This window comes from Zootoca vivipara, chromosome 4, assembly GCF_963506605.1.
Source record: "Zootoca vivipara chromosome 4, rZooViv1.1, whole genome shotgun sequence".
Classification (NCBI taxonomy): domain Eukaryota; kingdom Metazoa; phylum Chordata; class Lepidosauria; order Squamata; family Lacertidae; genus Zootoca; species Zootoca vivipara.
The window spans coordinates 38,366,790-38,388,992 of record NC_083279.1 but is presented as its reverse complement, the minus strand read 5'-3'; the positions used below and the strand labels follow the sequence as shown (position 1 = coordinate 38,388,992).

General features: G+C 41.1%; 2 protein-coding genes across 4 annotated transcripts in view; one reads left to right on the top strand and one right to left on the bottom strand.

Annotated features, from left to right (window-relative positions):
* SCML2 (Scm polycomb group protein like 2) overlaps positions 1-5,507 on the top strand; it is a 46,215-nt gene extending 40,708 nt beyond the window's left edge. For both annotated transcript variants that reach the window (XM_035115397.2, XM_060273510.1), the window contains 2 exons: positions 463-626; positions 2,381-5,507. In XM_035115397.2, the coding sequence (XP_034971288.2) occupies positions 463-626; positions 2,381-2,506 (290 nt within the window). In that variant the 3' untranslated portion in view covers positions 2,507-5,507. The remainder of the gene's footprint in view (positions 1-462; positions 627-2,380) is intronic.
* Positions 5,508-9,753: 4,246 nt separating this feature from the next.
* The window catches only part of RAI2 (retinoic acid induced 2), a 36,569-nt gene continuing 24,119 nt past the window's right edge, over positions 9,754-22,203 (bottom strand). The window contains exon 2 of one of the 2 annotated variants that reach the window (XM_060273511.1): positions 9,754-14,576. In XM_060273511.1, the coding sequence (XP_060129494.1) occupies positions 9,874-11,541 (1,668 nt within the window). In that variant the 5' untranslated portion in view covers positions 11,542-14,576 and the 3' untranslated portion in view covers positions 9,754-9,873. The remainder of the gene's footprint in view (positions 14,577-22,203) is intronic. The other variant, XM_035115696.2, reaches the window with a different exon arrangement.

The window sequence follows — 22,203 nt, the reverse complement described above, 5'->3', positions numbered from 1 at the left end:
TACTTAGGCCTTCCTAACCTATGAAAGTCTGGTCAGATGAGCTAATTGTTGCATTTCACAAATACGAGTTCACTCTTCTCTTTTGTGTAGGCAGAACATCAAGTGCAGTGGAGCCTTAAGAGCAAACATACGTGATCTTTTATAGCTATAAAAAGTCACCATATGGCATTTTCCCTCCTACCGCCCTTCTTAATTAACCAGCAATGGCAGTCAGATGTATATTTAACCACAGCATGAATAATAATAAAAAGCACCAGGTGTTTACAGATTATTATTAAATATAATCCTCCTTAGATGGAGAGGCACTCACGAGGAATGGCAAGGAAAGAATCACCATGTGGTAATTTGCCCCTTCTTATTTATAAATGGAAGCCTAAGAACTTGGTGTTGTGTGTCCAAAATGAGCTGGTTCTACAAACAGCATTTCCACCTTCCTCAGTTTCATGATTTTGTATATTTAAGCTGCAAGCTCCACAACAGGACCCGACCTCAGCACGCTAAAACGAGAACCCTCCCGTGTACCCAGTAAGGATCCTTCTATGTGGTCGATAGATGAAGTCATGCGATTTGTGAAAGAAGCTGATCCTCAGGCGTTAGCACCTCACGCAGAACTCTTCAGAAGACACGTAAGGAGACTGTTTGCTTATATTACAACATTTAGTCTATTGTACTTCTTGTTGTTTAGTCGTTTAGTCGTGTCCGACTCTTTGTGACCCCATGGACCATAGCACACCAGGCACTCCTGTCTTCCCCTGCCTCCCGCAGTTTGGTCAAACTCATGTTAGTCGCTTCGAGGACACTGTCCAGCCATCTCGTCCTCTGTCATCCCCTTCTCCTTGTGCCCTCCATCTTTCTCAACATCAGGGTCTTTTCCAGGGAGTCTTCTCTTCTCATGAGGTGCCCAAAGTATTGGAGCCTCAACTTCAGAATCTGTCCTTCCAGTGAACACTCAGGGCTGATTTCCTTCAGAATGGATAGGTTTGATCTTCTTGCAGTCCATGGGACTCTCAAGAGTCTCCTCCAGCACTATAATTCAAAAGCATCAATTCTTCAGCGATCAGCCTTCTTTATGGTCCAGCTCTCACTTCTATTGTACTACATGAGCGTAAAAAAACTTGGGCACAATCTTTGAGAGATTGTGGGTTTTCTTCCAGGGACACAAACCATTTCGGTTTTTTTGAAAAAAAAAAGTTATAGCAAGCTCACTTGAAGCCATCCATTGTGATGAATCACATTATCTGTTGGGTTCTTTACTACAAATGCTCATTATTTCTCAAAGTAGAAGTCATCTCTATTAGGCTGTGAAGCACGACCCTTTATTGTGTAATTTTATAGCTGTTCTCTGGAGACCAAATAATCTCTGCATTTTGATTTTATTTTGGCAGGCAACTTTTCAATCCTTTGGTTTAAAAAAATCCCAGCAAAACTTACTTCATAACATTTATATACTGCTTGATTGTTAAAAACATACACCATCCAAGCAGGCATTTTTGGTAGGACACATTTAAAGGACTCAAATCAATTCCCAGCTCAAATTGAAATTGGTTCCCAGTTTGAGGCTATAGCTGACTGACCCACAACGAAAAGATGAGCCTGCTGAACAGACTCTGGGGCCTTGGGGTTGTTGATGCTGGTTTTTTGTATCTTTATTTTAGATCTTGTTGTGATTTATTTGGAAATAGTTCAGTTTGGTTTTGTATATTTTAATGTTTTATTTATTATTTTTGACTACTTTTGTTAAGTTGTGGTTGAGGTTCCCCCCCCCCCCCCCAATGTTGTAAACTGCCTTGAGCATGAACTCTGGAAAGGCAGGCTACAAATAAATTATTTCCCTGCAGAACTGCTCCAAAAATCTAGAATTTTCTGTGGCCAAAATTCAGTGAAAAGCCATTTCCTTTGCTTGGCAGGGTATCTGCTATATAAAATAATTTAACACAAATAGTGCATTTACATTAGGAAGTATTTTGGCAATATCCTTGAGAATAGCTTAAAACAAAAAGCTATGCCTACAAATACTTTGCTGTGAAAAGTGCTGGTATCCTAATTAGGCTTCACAAATAGAAGGGCTCCTTCCATTCACAGACGTGACAAAGACCCTAGGTCAGCCTTTACCAACCTTGCGCCCATCAGTCCCTGCCAGCACAGGTGTTCTGGGGGGTGCAAGGTTGGCAAGACTGCCCCAGATCATAATTTATCATTCTCTTTATGATGTTTCCCCAAGCCTGTACTCTACAACCTACTGTATCTCGTTTAGCTTATTACACACGCAGATGCACATTGTTTCATGCAAGCCTAGTACTATTTTTTCTGTTCTTTTTTCAAGGATTCTAGACCAAGACATTACCAGGTGGTTAATCCTTATTGTGTGCTTTTTCCACAGGAAATTGATGGAAAGGCACTCTTGTTACTGAGGAGTGATATGATAATGAAATACATGGGACTGAAGTTGGGGCCTGCACTAAAGCTGTGCTACCACATCGAGAGACTTAAACAAGGGAAATACTAGGCAAGTGATGCACAACTATAATGTCACATGCTTATTGGACAACCTCTCAGGTTCATCAAGATGGGGGAAGGCACAATACAGCGGGGACGTTGCCTGACTGAGCATCTTGGAAATAGATGGGAGATGGCCCATTCACTTCAGCAGAACAAGTTGCCAGCAGATCATGCCCAATGTTCCATGTCCTAAACAGTCATTGGTTTCCAGAAGTTTCTTCCCCACAATATGAAATTTGTTGTCAAGAGAAAGTAGTTACATTTTTGTATTTACAAAACTTTCAAGGTGCAGGGAAAGGCAGTGCCATGGGTATTTACATGGGAAGTTCTAAACATAATTCGCAACCATTTGGCTTCAGCTGGTGCATTTTCATTCAGAACCAAAACAGCTGAATTCCAAAGGAATTAAAATAGGCTATCAGGATCTGAGCATTCTTTGTTTTGCAGAGGTGACTGAATTCATAATGCTAAACGGGATAAGGTATTAATGTCTGCAATGAGTTCACTTCTCAGTTAACATCCTGATACTCCAGGAGATCAATATTCAGATTATGTATGCTACATAGGTTTCCACAAAGGGAATAGCCATATGAAATGTTCCGTATGTGTGCGTGCTGTGTGTTTAAAAACAAAAGAAAGCTTTTGTAAAGAGTTTTAAATTATGAGGGGAATTTTTTGTAGTGTTGACAATTTAAGCTGGCAGTATTTCTTTTTCTTTTTGAGAAGGAAGTTCTCGTGGCTGATTTGAACAGCCAACTTTTCCAGGTGAGTGAACCAATTTCCTCCTTGCTCACTGGAACCTGTGCCACCTATCATTTTGAATCATTCCTTCTCCGTGGAGCTTAACATGAACATAAAAAGTTCATGCGCTTGTATATTTGTGTGTGAGTACGATACATGCGTCTATTCTGTACATAGTGTTCATTTTTTTTGGAAAGTCTTTTAAAAGGTACTTTTGCACTGTGACAGATGACAAACTGTAGAGATAAAAGTTTTACCAGTACAAAACAAAACAAAAGAAACCATGCACAATACATTTTGGGCCCTGTTTACAGATTGTTATGTGCAGTATGAGGCTTTGTGAACACTCTGCTGAGCACTATGATCATTTCCTGACACCCATACAACTACAGGCTTCTTGCTGGAGGACAGGGTGGGGAGGGGAAGAAAAGGGCCTATATACCTCTATCACTCCAAACAGATGATTTCATGCTTTCAGGCCTGACTGCACTCAAGTCTGTTAGGTTCTGTGTAACCCAGCAAGTATTTCTGCATGCAGCTCTAGTACTAGATGCACGGGTCTGAACTCCACAAAGCACCTTTTGCTGGATGAAAGTGAATGTGTCTTCTTGCTGTTATTGACTTAACACCTGTCTGCTTTGCTTTCCATTTCTGGAGGGATAAGAAACAATCAAAGGACGGGTGGATTCACACAGGGGAACGTCCCTGTACTATGCAATATTTTGGATTTTCATCATGTCGTACTGAGCCATTTTGTTCTGGGAAGATTTCTGGAAAAAAGTGTGGTGACTTTTTTGTGTTCTGATTTTCTATCTTGCCCTCAGCTTCTTTTGAAGTAGAAAAAAATGACAATTTTAACAAAGAAGTTGAACTGCACATGGATGGTTTTGTGTGTGTGTGTGTGTATTATACACTTTGGTGCTGTTTCTATAAGCTACAAGAAGTGCTGATAGTAAAACATTTTGCTGTCACTGCCAATATCATATCAGGGACAATGGTGTACATTTGCTGTGTAGGAAATGGAATGTACTGTATGTAATAGTACAAGTGATGATAGAGAAGATGTAGTCCAAAAAGGAAGGTAGATTTTATATTTCTTATTGCCTTTTTATATCAAATGTGTCTAGTTAAAGAAAGTATTTTTACACATTACTCATTTGAAAATGCCTTGCTTGCTGGTATACTAGTATTACTCAGGTTTAGCAAAAAGTACTGCAAAGTCACAAAACAATTTCCAGGCTTAAGTATTTCTTTAAATCACTGCAATATGATTTAAATGAGTTCACTTCAAAGGTGTGTTGTATTTTATGAACAGCCTGATGTTAATATTTGTTGTGTCTGCTAAATAGTTCCCTCTATTAAGTGTACAAACCATACCACCAGCCCAGAATGACTTCGGAACTGTGCCACACCGCTTTTGCAGATGTTTGGAATCGAGCTGCAAGGGCTGCAATATATTTTACCAAATTTATCTTAATGAAAAATTGATGCACGACATGGATAATGTGATAGCAAATACTTGGCATTTATGTCGGTGGCTGCAGTCTGTGAGACATATTTTTTTGCAGTTTTTGGCTAAGTGAAATTTCCGCATACTCAAAATAGTACCAAATTTATCCACACTTTTTAATCAGCGATACTTGGACAAACCTTTTGCTTCTAATGCGGCAATTCTGAATGCTGTTAATACAATATAGCATGTGGCAGAGAGACACAGTAAAATACAATGTGTATTCTAATAAGTGTGGCTTATTCCATAAAGAATATTAAAAAATAGATTTGAATATGGAGAAAACCCCAGTCTTGCATGCATGTGGTTATTTTTATCTGTCAACTGGAAGAACTAGTATCGTATAGTTCAGCTCATATTATGTAACCTACAGTTGGTTTTAAAATGTTTTATACAAATATTTTAGCCTCCCTCATGCATTTTGGGAGTGTGGTTTTTTGCCATTGAATAGGGGAAAGGGTGTGCATTGCATTGTGTACACGAAACAAGAATGCCATACTGAAATTTAACCTTGTACTATATATATAGCATGATATCAAACTCTTATCAAGTGTTTGTAACAGAATATATATTTTAATTATTTTCAACTGGATGTTTTCATCTACGCAGAAAATAAAACATGTTCAGTGTTGTTTACATGTTAGTTTTTTATGATATCAGCTGTCCCTGATTTATGCAACCTGTAATTGTACAAAGTCCTTCTACACACAGTACCAGACTACTAATAGTGCTTCAATTAGCTAATAGTTGAATTAGAGCGAGACTTTCAAACAGACTATGTCATCTTTGCATTGAGCCCTGAACTACTTAACAAGACACACACTTTCTCTCTCTCCAATTCTATATCTTTGGCAGGACTAGATGTCAAGATATTATACAGACTTCTATCACCAAATCCCACCGGTAAAAGACAGATCCTTTGTGACATACACAGAGTTGAATACTTTCTGGGTTGCTAATGGTCTTAACAAGAAGCTGTTGAGATGATATAAGGCTTGCCTTAAACCATGCTTCAAGAAAAACATACGTTTTTGCATAACCCTGTGTGTGTGTAGTTTTTTTATCAGAACAAGCTAAAATCTGAGGTAAGGTATTCTGCTGCCCAATGCTTTACACCAAATAGACCTTGAGCAAAGAAATACCGAGGGAGCATTGGTCCCAGTACTTGAACTCAACACTAGAGAAGATGAGTGGCTATAAACACTGAATGGAAGGTGGGAGTTCCAGTCTCTTATTTCAAGAAAAAAGGCACTTAAAAAAAAAATATCAGTAAAAATCTTCTTGACAGTCAGCCACTGAATTAAAGGAATATCTGCTGTGATCTGTCACCATAAAAAGTAGAACCATACAAATAATGTTCAAGTTCATTCCAGCCAACATCTAGCAACATGGTTGGTATTCAAAATGCTTAATTACCCGTCTCCAGCCTTAGAAATATAGCAAGGTTTTTCTTACACAGGCCTCAACAAACTGATTCCTCTGCCCAGACATGGGATGGTTGTGCTGGTTATAGTTCTTTGTAGTGAGATCTAAACATTAAGTATTCTGTCCCTCTTTAAAATGTCACAGTGACAGGCCTGTTTCCTCCTTTCAGAAAATCTCACCTGAAAACACTAGGCAAGTGATGCACAACTATAATGTCACATGTTTATTGGACAACCTCTCAGGTTCATCATGCCCAGTTTCATACTTGGAACTACTGCTCATGGGTTCAAAATGGTTGGTGACCTCTGATCTAGCATTTCAAACAGTCCATTCACACACACCTACACTTTGTTTTTACTGCTGGGGAGAGGGAAGGAGATGGCAAGTTCAGATTTCCATAAAAAGGTAAAGGACCCCTGAAAGTTAAGTCCAGTCACAGACGACTTTAGGGTTGCGGCGCTCATCTCGTTTAACAGGCTGAGGGAGCCGGCGTTTGTCCGCAGACAATTTTTCCGGGTCATGTGGCCAGCATGACTAAAGCGCTTCTGGCGCAACAGGACACCAACAGAGCAGCGCATGGAAATGCCATTTACCTTCCCGTCGGAGCAGTACTTATCAATCCACTTGCACTGGTGTGCTTTCAAACTGCTAGGTTGGCAGGAGCTGGGACCGAGCAACGGGAACTCACCCTGTTGCGGGGATTCGAACCGCCGACCTTCTGATCGGCAAGCCCAAAGGCTCAGTGGTTTAGACCAGTGGTCTTCAACCCCCGGGCCACGGACCGGTAGCGGTCCGTGGATCAATTGGTACCGGGCCGCCTAAGGATCATTAAATACAATTAAATTAAAATTATTAAATCAAAACAATCTAAATAAAATATAAACAATAAACGCCCCCCCCCCAGTGGGCCACAGTAAAATTATCAAACGTTGACTGGTCCGCGGTGATAAAAAGGTTGGGGAGCACTGGTTTAGACCACAGTGCCACCCGTGTCCCCTCAGATTTCCATACTCAAGCATTTAAATGTTTTGGGGCTTTCCTGGAGAACTGGTTTCAGGGCTTGACTCACCTTCAGCACACCTTGCAGAAGCACTTGCGTGAGATCCATGGACGTTTTCTCCAGGATCCCTGTAAGAGACACACTTGATGCCCACCTCTCTCACTCTCCCCAGAAAGAAAGCAGAATAGTGAAAAAAACTTTAAATTATTGAAGGTGCACCAAAGAAGGATAGGAGCCAAGCAAATGAGAGTCAAGTCCAGCAGTTACAACACATGAGATGCGGCCCTGAATCCCTTCCCAGTGCCACAGATGACAGTAAAAAACAAAGGTAGCAGCGTTACCTGTGGTAATGAGGCAAATCAAATGGACAAAAACAACACCAATCCTATTGTCAAGTAAAATAATAGCAAAACAACACAATGCCACTACAGCAAAGAGCCAAAATGATGATCCCAAACTCACCAGCAGAGGACCTGGTTTCTGCTGAAACAGTTACACCTTTAGATGGCAGTAGAACACTGACCTTTTTACCTCGTTCAACCTTTCGGTGCAGTAAATTCCACATAGCAGTGTTGTCACAGAAAGCCCTCTTCCGTGTTGCCACCAACTGCCTCAGGATCATAGCTGCCAAGTTATCCCTTTTTAAAAGGGATTTTCCCTTATGCTGAATAGGCTTCCTCGCGAGAAAAGGGAAAACTTGGCAGCTATGCTCAGGATGCAGTGGCACAAGCAATACTTCTATTAAAAAACAGTAAATTCACAGAGGTGGGCAGTCCTCCCAAGCTTTTTAGGGCTTTTGAAGTAATAACTAACATTGCAAGTTGCATCTAAAAATTGTGAAATGACCGATACATCTGGTAACATGATTCCAAGACTAGGCCCCAATCATGATTCTTGCTGCAGGATTCTGCACTAACCAAAGTTCCCAAGTGGCCTTCAAGAGCTGCCCCACAAAGCGTGCATTACAGCAGTCCAGTCAAGATTTAACTAATAACATGTCTGATTGTGCTCTGACTGCACCAGAAAAGGACACAGCAGCTGAAACAACAAAAGCACTCTTGAGCTAGGATCACCATGTGAGCATCTAGAAGTAAACCTAAGAGCTCTAACAGCCTGCAAATGTGAAATTTTAAGGGCAGCCTAATTTGGATATTAGGCTGACAATTCTATCCCTGGTGTGGTCGTCCTGCCCATCACTGACTGCAAACAGATTCAGAGCTTCCACAACCTCCACAGAATGAGATAACAAAAGAAGACAGAGCCTGCCGTCATCCACATCCTGACAGCCACCAACTCCATAACACCAGGCGCCTCTACTCAGTAAAATGGAACCCTGCAAGACACCGTAAGTCAGTGACCAAGTCATCGATCACAAGCCCCCACCAATACCACCTTCTGAAACATGTCCTGGAAAAAAAACCACAAGGCACCACAATCCCCGAAATCCCTATTCAGAGACAACACAATCTTTAAGAATAACGGCATTGAAGCTGCTTGGAGGGTCTGGTATAACCAGTGTCGTTGCACTCCCCATATAGAGACTTTTTATTTTATGTTTTTCCACATTTGTATGGCTAGCTTTTATTCGGTTAATGAAATACAAATTGCCTGTCATTGGGCAAACTTGCACATAAACATGTACATTAGGAGAAATGCACACTAAAACGATGGCAAAATTCAAGGGGACTTTTAACAAAAGCAAATGGATGTAGAAATGCGGCAAAGTCAACTCAAAGTTTGGAGAGGTAAGAAACAGAGAAAAGTGGAAATTGTTAGCTTCTGTACTTCTAAGTGTATAGAAGATCCCCCACCCCAAGGCCATTATTTTGCATCTAATTCTAGTCTGTGGATTCCAGGGACCAGGGAGGAAAAAACCCCCAAGTATACCTAACAACCTGGTGCCTATTCAACCTTGGTCTATATTACTACACAGAGGGTGAGAGATGCAACTTGTCCTCACCCACTTTTTAACAGAAGTTAGCTTTCTTTTTATAGAACTGGTGGATATACTTGATAGACTATGCAAATGTAGTTTTGCTATAATATCAACATTCAACTTGTTTCAGTCCGCATAGTTCAAAACGCTTCATTGCTAAAAACGTGATGAAGAGCGCCAAGGGTAAAACTGGGTAATGAGCTTGGGTTATTTCAACAGCTCAAGAACATGACAAGTTAACAGCTATACAAGTTTCCAGGCTTGTGCCAAACCTTTTTGGACCCAGAGTGCAAATCATATATAAAAAAGTACAAAATACCGCAACCAAACTAGCACATACAAATATTTATTCCGAAAGTTCCATTCTACCCACCATTGTTCAGAATTACATCATCAAAGCACTTCATGGCAGTGAAAATAGCTCTTACCCCTCTGGCTCGTCCACCCATTGTATCCCATTAAAGCTGCAAAGGTGCAATTCACTTGAAAAATATGCTGCTTTTTATTTAGTTTTCATGAAAAGTTTAGAACGCAACAAGGTGGGAGGGGGACCCATTGAACAGGGAAGACATAGCCAGTTATCTCCAGCTGTCTTCCTCCCCACCCAAGCTGCTCCACCCCCTTCCCCTCCCCTCCCCACTCCACAGTCCTCTGCCTCGAAATAACTTAAAAGATAGCTTAACATTTTAATGCAATTTAAAATGAAGTGCATCTCTTTATTTATAATAATTATACCTTAAAACATTCTAAAAACCTCATAAATTACTTTCTTGGAAAAAAGGCTGCAAGCCGCTGCTTTTTGATTGGAAGAATGTGTATTTCCTGTGAGCTCATTTTCTTTAACTTGACACTCCTGTTTTTTATAGGTTTCCTAAGAGCCTCTGCATTATCCCGGGCTTCCGGCTGGTTCTTCACGTCGTAACACTGCAACGCCGAGTCCTGGGGCATGTCCCTTTTGAAGGAAAAGTTTTTTGTCGAAACCCCCGAGAGGCCCTTAATCTTGCCGCAGAAAATGGTAGGCACCGCATCTTTGACAGAGACGATCACTTTGGCCGTCTGCGATGTGCTCACAATCTCAATGTTATTGCCAGTGGGCGGCTCGCAGGGTGCTATACTGGTCTGGTCCACCAGCCATTTGGGCTGCTGTCTCAGGAGTTCAGATGAGCCGCTACTGATCACTCTGCTTTCCACCTTTGCTAGAGCTTCCTGCAGCTTGGAAGAAGCAAAGGGCAAAACTGCGCCGGAAAGCTTATCCGCTGCAGAATGAGAAGCGCCATCCATCGCGGATCCAGAGCGGGTGCCGTTATTGCTTGCTTCGATGTTGCTAGCCTTCCGACAGGAAGTAATTGAGAGGTCCAAAGCGCCTCCCTCCAGTGAGAGCTGGGAATTGTCCTCGCCTTCCTTAAGCAAAGGGGCTGTTTTCATGGACAGATCGAGGACCTCATTCTCATTACTCATCTTGATGACAGTGTGCCGGTTCAGCTGGGAAAGCTCTCTGTGGTGGATGAAATCGAATGGTTTGGTTTCTTCTTTCTCCAAGGGAGTTTGGGTACCTTTGCAGGAATGCAAGACGAACGAAGCAGCTGGTTTCGGGTAGTCCATGTTGGCCTTAGACTCAGCACTATGGGGCACGGGGATGGGGATGGGGATAGGAATAGGAACTGGGACTGGCAGAGGAACGATCACGGGGTACGGTACCAAGAGTGTGGCTGGCGGAACCAGTGGAGACAACGGGGAGCCAAAGGGCTGTGGCGGAGGGACAGAAGAGCAGTCTGGGGGTGGCTGATAGGGCGAAGGACCTAAGGCGCCTTGTGTGGGGAAGAGATCCTGCAAAACGGCAGCAAATCCCGGGGTCTGAAACACAGGAGGTAAGACAGACTCCTGAGCTGTATTTGATGGTTTCTGATCCAACAGTTGCGGCTGTCCCAGCGGAGCGGAAGAGCCCTGGAAGAGGTTGCTGTGAATGGAGTTGGCTGCACAGGGAGAACTCTGCGGTAACACCAGTGGGGAGTTTAAATGTTGGAACACATGTTGCTCTAAGAGGACAGGCAGGGGCACTGGGCCTTGAGTGGTCATGACGTAGGGAGTGTTGCCGTTCGGAGCAATCTGAGGGGCTGTGCTTCCTGCTACTTGGAGGTGTATTGGGAGAACCACAGGGCTGTCTCCTAAGCAAATGGGCTGAAGCACCGTGGCAGCTACCTTGAGAGCGACCCCGCTCTGGGATTCTGCCGGCGGTGTCAATATTGACGGAGCGGGGACAGTTACCAGCGGCGAAAGGGCTTTCTTCATCAAGTCTGCTGAATTGATATTCCAGGCTTCTGCCGTTATCAGCTGGGCAACTCCATTCTCTAGCTTGTTGTTTGCCATAGCCGAGGGCGAGGTGGTAACATCCATGGGCAGGTTTTGCGTGTCCTTATATAGTTCCTCCATCTTGCAGGATTTCCGAGGGTTTGCAGAACTGTAGTTTACATAGCTGTCACGGGCATCCAATTAATCTCTGGGCAGCCCAAAACATCCACATGAACACTACCAGCCTGCAAAAGAGAGAGATGTTTTAAGCACGGTATAAATCGCTTGCTTAAAATAATAACTGCAACTTTCTCTTTCTTTCTTTCTTTCTCTCTTTCTAAGACCACCTGTCACAAAAATGGAACATTAAGTGCTTCCACCCTTTGGGGACAAGCAGCCCTATGGTTCTGTATCCTGGGCATATGTGTGTATAGAATATATGCATATACAGAACGTTCATCTCTTGAGTGTTACTTGAAGAGTCCTGGGGAGCTTAAAGATAGCCATAAACAAAGATAATTTAAGGACTGAAGCTACTACAGGAAAAAAAAAACCGCTAGAAGCAGAGCAAGAATTCAGGCTGTTCATTTCATACTTTTAAACAAAGCTTCATGCAGTGGCGTCATGTGACACAGGGAAGCAGCTGCACTGTTTACACTCAACAAGATCCCCAAATTGAGGTGCCCTAAAAATAACTCATGATAAAAACGATGCTGGCTTGGACTTGGAAAGCTTCAGTGCAACTGAAAGAATCAAATACTTTCTGCCTTGCAAACTCTTAAAGCCAGCCAATGCAAACATACCATTTGTGATAGGTCCATAGATTGTATTGAAGCAGTACCACAAAGCCCTGCACATGCACACACAACCACACACCCCACTTTGTGAGCTTTTAATCAGAGCCATATTTTAAAAGGAACTAGTTCTTCTGCACTATACAATGACGGAAATAGAAATCTGTATTAAGAAAGACACACAGAATTAAAATCAAAGCTGATTTAGATGTACTCTGACAGCCTAATCTTAACTGCGCAGATGTCGGGGGGGGGGGGAGAGGGGGGGATAGAGAAGCACTCTTTGTAAACCAGGAGTGGTTTAGCACAATGTCGAGAACATTCTGCCCACCCTCAAGGCACCAAGCACAAATCACTTTTGCTGCGAAAGCTTCTCCACCCTCACAGATACTAGTATTGTCAGATGTCTCTTAACTTAAAAGGATGCTTCTTAATGCAGAACTTTAGAGCCCAAGGAGTCATATAAATGTATCACTTATTTCCTAAGAATCTTGCATCTTTATATTCTGTTCCCATCTGCCCTTTAGATTTTATACCATTTGGGACGAAATCTTCCTTACCACCATTATCTCAACACACTCTTAATCTGCTCCCAAATCCTTGAAGCGTGGCAGGCTACAACCCTAATCAATCAAAAAAAATTTGTAGTGCTATTCTATAGAAGTAGCAACAGAAAAAAAAAATCAGGCCAATAGCAAGAAAAAAACAATGTATAATAATAAAAAGCAACAACAAAATGCATAGATCTATTTAAAGTAGATCCCAATTCAACTTCTGCCCACCACTTGTCTACAGTTATTTTGAACAACTATAATGTGGTGGTGTTGTTGTTTTGACCAATGAAACAACCATCTTGGTTTTGTGTATAAGTATTCTACTTATAATACTAAGGAACTGCTTATGGCGTTTGCCACCATTCTGCATTAAGTAGGTCTCTGTTATTCGTTTTATTCTTTTTTGTGATTTGTTGTTGTTTAGTCGTTTAGTCGTGTCCGACTCTTCGTGACCCCATGGACCATAGCACGCCAGGCACTCCTGTCTTGCACTGCCTCCCGCAGTTTGGTCAAACTCATGTTCGTAGCTTCGAGAACACTGTCCAACCATCTTGTCCTCTGTCGTCCCCTTCTCCTAGTGCCCTTTTTGTGATTTATTCTACATTTTATTTATGATTACATGTACTGTATATTGCATCTTTTCTCCAAAGTAGGGTACAGGGTCCTCCCCCTCCCCCCACTTTATCCTCACAACCCCTGTGCTGAGAGTAGGTGACTGGCTGAAGGTCACCCAGGGAGCTTCACGACTAAGTGTGGATTTGAACCCTGGGCCTCCCAGGTTCTAGTCCAGCTGCTTCATTGTTAATAGACTTTTCTCTCTCCCCTCTTTTATTTTGTTCCCACCCACTCATTTTATTTTCTGTACTCCACAGAATAACACTATGATGAAATGTTGATGAGAAAAAATGCTCCATGGAAAACTGTATCTTATCTTCTCATGATGGGAAAGAACATTTTATTTTTTAAAAAACAACAACAACTAGGTAACTGGATAATTTCAGGCTGTTCGTTTTCTTTTTTTCTTATATTCTTACTGGCAACACAGCTTAGTCATGTTAATGGTTACTCTGGCTAACTGCGAGGCAAACAAAAACAAACCCGTATTTGTGAAAACCCAGGACAAACAGTTCCAAACCTAATCCTATAAACACTGACAAATTTTAAGGCTATATACTCTGACAAAGGCAGATGAGCCCTTAACATGCATGCTATTGAGCAGTGGTGCCTTAGCAATAGCTGCCAACTCTGACCCCACACGGGGTGCTAAATGCATGAATTGCCCTCCTCACCTCTCTGCATTAAAACATTAATGCCGTATTGTCAACGTGGCAGTGGCTTTGGACGTTTCAACTGAAACGGAACACTAAAAATGAATTCCAGGCACCTTTATCAGTGAGGATTTTCAAAGAGAAACATGTTTTTTTGGAGAACTAGAAACGGTTCAATGAGAAAATAATAGCCCCAGTTATAATCTCCGCAATAGCTTCTCAATCAGACAGAAAACCTAATGCCGCAATTGGCAGGTATTGATGTCAATGGGCTTAAGCACCCCTAACCTCTGTCTGACTGCAGCCTGAGAGTGTTGCATTCAATTCCAACCTGACAATGCAGCCGTTGCTTCTTTGTCCCCAATGCACTTTGTTGCACCAAATATAATCTAATACGATGTTTGGCCAAAGATTTCTCAATTCGTATTTTAAAATTGTGGCGTTATGAAGGGGACGGTACTTACACCATGACCACTACAAGCAATACCATCTTCTCACCTGCCAATGTTTCTCTTTCTTTAACAGCAATCCTCAAAAGCTGGCTCCATGGCTCCTCTGTCCTGTATTTTGATACAGAAAGGTTTCACGCCATATATGCACACACTGGATAACTAAAAGACTTGCATTCAAACAATAAAACATCAGGAGTTGGTGAGAGGAGTGACTATTGTGGTAGCTATGGGGAAAATCTATTTATCACTCTGAATGAACAACTATTGAGGATTAAAATTCACAACACACACCTTATTGGCTAACAATGCAAGCTTTGTTCATGCTCAAAAGAAATATCCTTCAGTAGCAATGCATGGCACTAAGACACTCTTCTGAAAAGGCAAGTTAGCAATATCTGCTGGTTGGTATAAGACCCAAACAAGAAGTCGAAACACAAATTGTCTGAACAGCTGCCACTTGATGATGAAGTGTTATCATAGCACATAATTTACCCAGGTCTTCCAGTATAAGCAAACAGTATATTGATCACGCAGTCTGAGCCTAGGGCTTACTGATCTAGTGGGTGGGGATACACTGACTCATCGTTCACACATTACAAAGCTTGATGCTATACAGACACCGAAGAGACATTGCATTAGCGATAGGAAGATGCAGATGTATAGCGGATAAATTCTTAAACAATTTAAAGAAAGGGCACTATTTCATTGGCTATGCTAAAACTCTTCTAATACATGTCTACACATATGCAGTGAATAATACAAGAATATACAAGGGTATTGCACATATTTGTCCAAAACATGGTGAAAGTTTAAAAACTATTTCCTCTTCTGTGCTTTGGATTGTTTTATTTGTTGCTGCTTAATTAATAGTGATCTCTGTTTTCATGAGAAACTAATGACCTCACAGGACACAGGGGATCTCCCATTCCCCTGCCTAATCAATTTAACTATGAAAAATAGTGAAATTATAGTGAAAATGATACTACAAAGGAGACCTGCAAGGCAGGCTAAGGGGATTAATATACAGAGAGCACAGGAAAGAAAACAGATAACTGAGTGGGATCAAGTATGAGACAAGATAAAAGACTGGTTTGCTTAAACTTAACTATCCTCCGTCTCCAAGCACTGCAACATTTAAGCCGTACAGTTTTGCTATGGCTAGACACAGAATAGCCACACCAGACTGATAATATGTTCTATCATAGGCAGGCATCTTGAAGAAAAACCTATGGGTTTTTTTCTCTTTGAAATACAATCAAGCTATATTGCTTTCCAGGTTGAGCAGTCTCTCTCTCTCTCTGAATAAGTATTGGGCTCTATCCAACCAAAGCCTACTCATAATAATTCCATTGAAATGAACGAAGCTAACAAATTCCATTGATTTCAATGAATCAGCTCTAACTATGGCTTAGTCAGAAACAACCTATTTTTGGCGCTGCTTTTCGTTGTTGTTGTTGCCAACAGCAGGAGAAGGCTTCTTAAGAAATAGAAACAGAAAAATGAAGCTATCCTTTTTTAAAGCTAGTAGATAAATGACAAGTGTGTGTGTATCACACTCAAACACACACAAGGGACATCCATAAGTTGGCACCATGTTGGCAGCCCTGTTCACCTATGTTAAGTGAAAAACAAAAAAGATACTGAGTGTTCTTAAGGGTTGGCCATGTACCATTAGATAGATAAATAACCTCCCTCTATTCCTCCTTAACCATTCAGCACACTGTCATGCCAGATATCCCACATACTCTCATTCCTACTTACAAAACTGTTTAATTTTTTACAGCAATGAAAATAGATCTGTAAATGCTGCTAGGCATCCCAGACTGGCAGAGATAAGGCTTAAGTGCATGTGATGAATGCTATGTCATAGAGAGCAATGTGCAAAATGTTATTAAAGGAAGTGGTGATTAATTCCATTGTGTTTAGCCACCGCTGAGAGCAGGGCACCTGAATCATGTAGCACAGTTATGTGCCATAAGACATAATCAGAGTGTTTGAATCAGGAAAATTGCCAAGTGTTTGTGCCCTTAATACTGTACATGCTTGTAGACATTTCAGATGCCTACTTAAATCTTCTTTGCTATTCATTTTTCACTCATCTCGCTGACAGGCATTTCTGAGCTGGATTCCTACTTCAGTTGTTAAGACTTTGATTACAGCTTCCAGTATTTGCGCTTACAGCATAGATAGATTTAACCATGACATGCAAGAAAAAAGTGGAGCTGTTGAGAAAAAAGCTGCTATAGGTAACCCAGTGACCATCATGCAGCTGCCCCTTGATCACTGGGAGAAAGAAGAACAAAATCCAGTAATTCTGGGTTTTGTTTGGACCCTCAGTCGAGCATCCAAAACACTAGTAAATGCTCCAAAATGATATTCTCAAAATGGTTGAATCAGGTAGATGATGCAGATTTTCAAAGACTAAAAAAAAAAATCTGTAATATTTTATAGTGAAAATGGGAAAACCTTCTAAGGCTGCAAACTAGTCTTGAATAGTTGTGCAGTATCCCACAGACTGATATACAATGAACTGGAATTACAGTGGAACCTCTGTTTATGAACACCTCGGTTTATGAATTTTCGGTTTACGAACGCCGCGGACCCATCTGGAACGGATTAATTCACTTTCCATTACTTTCAATGGGAAAGTTTGCTTCAGTTTATGAACGCTTCAGTTTATGAACAGACTTGCGGAACCAATTACACCCATGCTTTGGGTTAAGTACGCTTCAGGTTGAGTACTCTGCGGACCCGTCTGGAACGGATTAATCCACTTTCCATTACTTTCAATGGGAAAGTTCGCTTCAGTTTATGAACAGACTTCCAGAACCAATTGTGTTCATAAACCGAGGTACCACTGTAATATAAAAAAGGCATAGTAATTTTTAAGCCAACCAAGAAGCACTGAAGTGGCCAGTCAACTACCACATCCCAGGTTACGCCACACACACACACACCAGCTATGGTACAAATATGGGCTGTGAAGTCTAGTGCTGCATAACCTCTGCAAAAAATGGACACCGATGCAATCACAGCTACTTATCTATTGGGTTAGGCTTCTAAATGATTCTCTAGTGACAAACCCTCATTAGCGAATATGAGAACATGACATGACATCAGACATTCATAAGCATAACTTGAGACTTGGGACCTGTCATTTAGAAAATAGACAATAAAGTATAATAAAATGCCATAAATCCATCGGCAAGCAAAACAAGATGTCATCTATTTACTGGCACAGTAAAGACATAAAATCCACAAGGCTACATCTTCCAACTCATCCCCTGCAGTGCAAGAGAGCTCACATTTCTGGCACCATAGTAAATGCCTTTCATGAAAAGATGTCCCAGTGAAAGTCCTGTTGTGATTATTACTTTGGGAATAAGCTCTCAGGGCATGCTAGTATTAGAAGTATTTTTAAAATGGAAGTTGTCTTAGTCTCCTTTGGGGAAAAATGTATTAAACAAATTATACTGCTTGCAATTAAAGCCCCTCTGTTGATGGATTTAGTTTCATTTTTCATGTGCTTTATAGTCAGCAACAAAACAAAGAAAATTGAGCTATTCTAAGAACACAGCCACTAAAAACAAATAAAGAGGGGTGTTGTTTTTGTTTTTTACAAGTAACTCTTGAATTTTATTTCCCTAGTAACTGATACATTTTAGATAAAAGGAAGCCATTTAAAATGCATGATGATAACAACAACAACAAGGAAACAGATTTTTCCACTAAAGTCTGACGGCTAAATATTTCTTTTTATTTCAGTCCAAATCTACGAACCACCATTGGCAAAAGCCAGGGGATTTTAAAATTGAACTTTAGTAGATGCTTATATAAAACTTAATGGCTACATCATGGTCACACACATCTGATGGGCAATGTCAAATCCATAGCACTGTCCCAGAAGAAAACATCAGCCAAAGATCAAAATATTGTGACAGAATTAACTGTGTGCATTTCTGTCCCTGCAAGGCGTGGCAGGATTCGGAAACATAAGATGTCTTTAGTTACAGGTAGGTAGCCGTGTTGGTCTGACGCAGTCAAAACAAAATAAAAAATCCTTCCAGTAGCACCTTAGAGACCAACTAAGTTTGTCATAGGTAAGAAGAAGTGTGCATGCACACGAAAGCTCATACCTATGACAAACTTAGTTGGTCTCTAAGGTGCTACTGGAAGGATTTTTTTTATAAGATGTCTTTGACTGAAAGGAGTTTCATCTGCAGGGCTGTATAATCTAACTGTAGTGAATGTAATTAATAGAAAATAGCTGTTGTGAAGACCCATAGTTCTGAGCCATCCAATAGCTGGAGCTGCTAATAAAACAATTTAACTTTCCATTTCATTTTTATCATTAATATTAGTAATAAATTTATGAATCACGTTATGTAGGTGGTGACTTATAAAAATATCATAGAACAATTAAAAATAGTTTTAGAACTGTACAAAAATAACCTGGATTTAAAAACAAGACAAGACAAGCACCAAAGCTGGAAAAGCTAATCGAAACAAGTATGTTTTTGTTTCTGGAAAGTAGCTGTTGTATCTCAACAGGAGTGTGGTTCCACAGAACAGGGACAGTCACACCAAAATTCCTATCATTAACAGCATTAACTTGAATAGCTCAGTTGGTTAGTGTGTGGTGCTGATAACGCCAAGGTTGCAGGTTTGATCCCCGTATGGGGCAGCTGCATATTCCTGCACTGCAGGGGGTTGGACGATGATCCTTGGGGTCCCTCCCAACTTTATGATTCTACTGTGGACCAGGCTTCTGATATTTTGGGGACCTGAAGGAGAAACTCTCCTTAAGAAAGTAGTGACCTACTGAGTACAGTCTCCCCTTCGGTTGCACTGTAAGCAGATGATTTCATTCGCTAGAGTGAGTCAGCGACCTTTTCTCCTTGAAGCTGTCATGTGCAAAATTCCAGTATTCTGTATTAAATTCAAGGCTGTAGTGCAGTAATTTGCAGCAGTCTAGTGCTGATATAATGACATTAGAAATCCCTCCAATGTTTCGCCAACAAAGCACCCATGTCCTACAAATGAAAGCCACACATATCCGCACATATAATTTCTCATTTGGGGCAAACTGCTGCAGTTCTGTTGCATGCAGGTGACTGAACTGGAATGCTAAACTCCCGACAGGCAGAAATTCCCCTTTGTTGTGGCTCCCACGCTTAGGCAGAAGTGGATCTGTGGCTGTGCTGGGCTTAAGGGGGGACTTGTGGGTGAATCACAAGAGCGAAGTTCCTGGCCTGGTGCTGTTCTTGCTTCTCTTCTTCAAGTACTGGATTTGTCCCAAGGAATGTTCATGTTGTCAGCACCAGCTGGTCAGGAGAACAAGTGTGCATAACTGGCAGGCATTTCTGCAGAGATTATTTTGGTGGAGGAAGGTCTCCTTAATGCTGTAGAGATACTGGCTGATAATTATCGTATACAAACATAATGAAGAAGAAGAAGGGTAGCCTTGCAATGAAGATTTGGGGGGTTGCTGTTAAATAGGCAAGGATATTTGTTCTTTTAAAAAGAAATCAAGGAGATACTCACAGCAGAACTGGACATCAGCATAAGAAAGAAATAACATGTTTTTGAAATGTCACAGGACTTCTGTGAGGATACAAACAGCCTTGAATACTACTTTTATTTTTAAAAACCTAAATGTGTACTTACAGTATGTGGTTAAGCTTATAAGCACTTATTTGTGTGTGCGCACTCCCGCACACATATAAATCTGCCATCCCATCTCCCTTTGATCCACATCACAGCAGGTGAAGACAAAAGCCAGGCATTTTACATAAATGCCTTCGCTTTAGTTAGCAGTCACTGTATCACAACAACTACATCAACAACAGTGTAGTGGCATGAAAAAGACACAACTGTGTCAAGTTGTATACAGGCCAGTTGTAGGGTTGCTTTAAAGATGATCTTTCACTCTTCCATGAGTGGACTGACACCTCTGGAGCTAATTCACGGGTGGGAAACTTAGTGCAGGAATCAAATGTGGTTCTCTGGGTCTTTCTATGTTATCCTCAGAACTGAGAAAATGGAACCATACTACCATACTTTGAGAAAAGTAACAGCTCTATAAATCTCTGAAATCTTCTATTTTAGCACTACTGTTTCTCCACATGTGTGTATGTGTGTTCCCTGATGAAAATGCAGTATGCATTATTATTATTATTTGAATTTATATACTGCCCTATACCAGGAGGTCTCAGGGCAGTTCACAAAACAAAATCATAATAGAAAACCACAAAATATATAATCAAAATAAAAACAATCACCCAATACCCCTCCCCCACAAAAAACCACACATTTTAAAAGGGCATAGGATGTCAATCAAATCAACCGCTTAAAGGTGCATATTGAAGGTACTATACTTCTACTAGTTTGTACATAATACAAAAACTGCACAACTTCAAACCACAATTTCATTTCCCCCCTATGAAGCTGTTGCATTAAACGGACAGTTCTAATTCATCATCATTGAACCAAAGCCCTCTGGGCCACATCACCAACTCTTCCTGAAAATATGATTTTCTGTTTGACCTCTCTCCTAGAAATTAAAGGACACAGTCCAATAGCATTATAAAGATGTTAAGCCTTGTCCTGACATTAGTAGTTTGCAGCAGCAACGTTTAGTTTCTAAAATTATGACAGAATGCTAATAACGCCTCACAACACAATCTGAACCATATCTACTGAATTCAATGGTGCTTACTCCCAAGTCAGTGGGGTGAAGATTGCAGAGAGAGGTGGAGGAGGTGGAGGTGGCACCGAGCCTTACTGAGGGTGGGGGGCTGGCTAGTCCAACAACGAGGTAAGTAGGGAGCTCCCCACACCTGTTACCTTAGAAAATTATATTCTGCTTCATCATTGGCTCAGGTGCGTTTAACACACTGTGGCTGACTATTAATCAAACACTTCAGTTCAAAAGCCAAGATACAAAGATTGTGGAGTTAGCTCCGAGAGAAGTTTACAGTTACTTTTCTCAAAACAGCAAGTTCCAAATGCCAAGAGAAAAACATGATGGTGAGGTTACATAGATGCCATGCGAAAAAGTGAGTGATCAAAGTGTGGCTATTCCACAGTGTGGAAGCAACTTCTGTACGAATCTGGCATTAGTAAAAGAAAAATATCACTTAGTATTGTATGTGCATAACAATTTCATGGAGTGGGGGAATGCATGGCTATATCTGAGGTATTTTAACATTGCATTTGTTTGAGAACAGGATTCATGGATATTTATTGCTCAGAAAATAAGTAATCTCCTATGATGTGGGTTTAGCAGGAGGTGGAAATGATGCATTAGGAGTTGTTGACGAGAAAAGCCCCCCTCTAGTTGGATGGGAGGAGTGCCTGGACGCGTTCGGAGGATTTAGGAGTTGTGACGCACTTTGAATTGGAGCAGCGACCTGAAGCTAAGTTCAGCTATAGGGCAAGGAGATCCATTAATTTACCAAGAGTCTATGCATGGTGTGAGGTCTGGTTCTTCTGCCTGGAAAAGCTGTGAATTTTATAAAGATCGTTAATCTATGAGAGAAAACGAAAGTGATTTGAGTTTTTTTAAGATGGCGCTGCTTCGTGTTGAGAGTCGACGCAATAGGGACGCTCCAGACCAAGAAGATTTATGGGGAGGCTGGACTGATTAACTCACACAGGAGAAAGAACATTTGTGAAACTTTGTTTGACATTTATCTCAGCAGCTGGGAAATAATCGGTTGAAAGAGGAAAACAT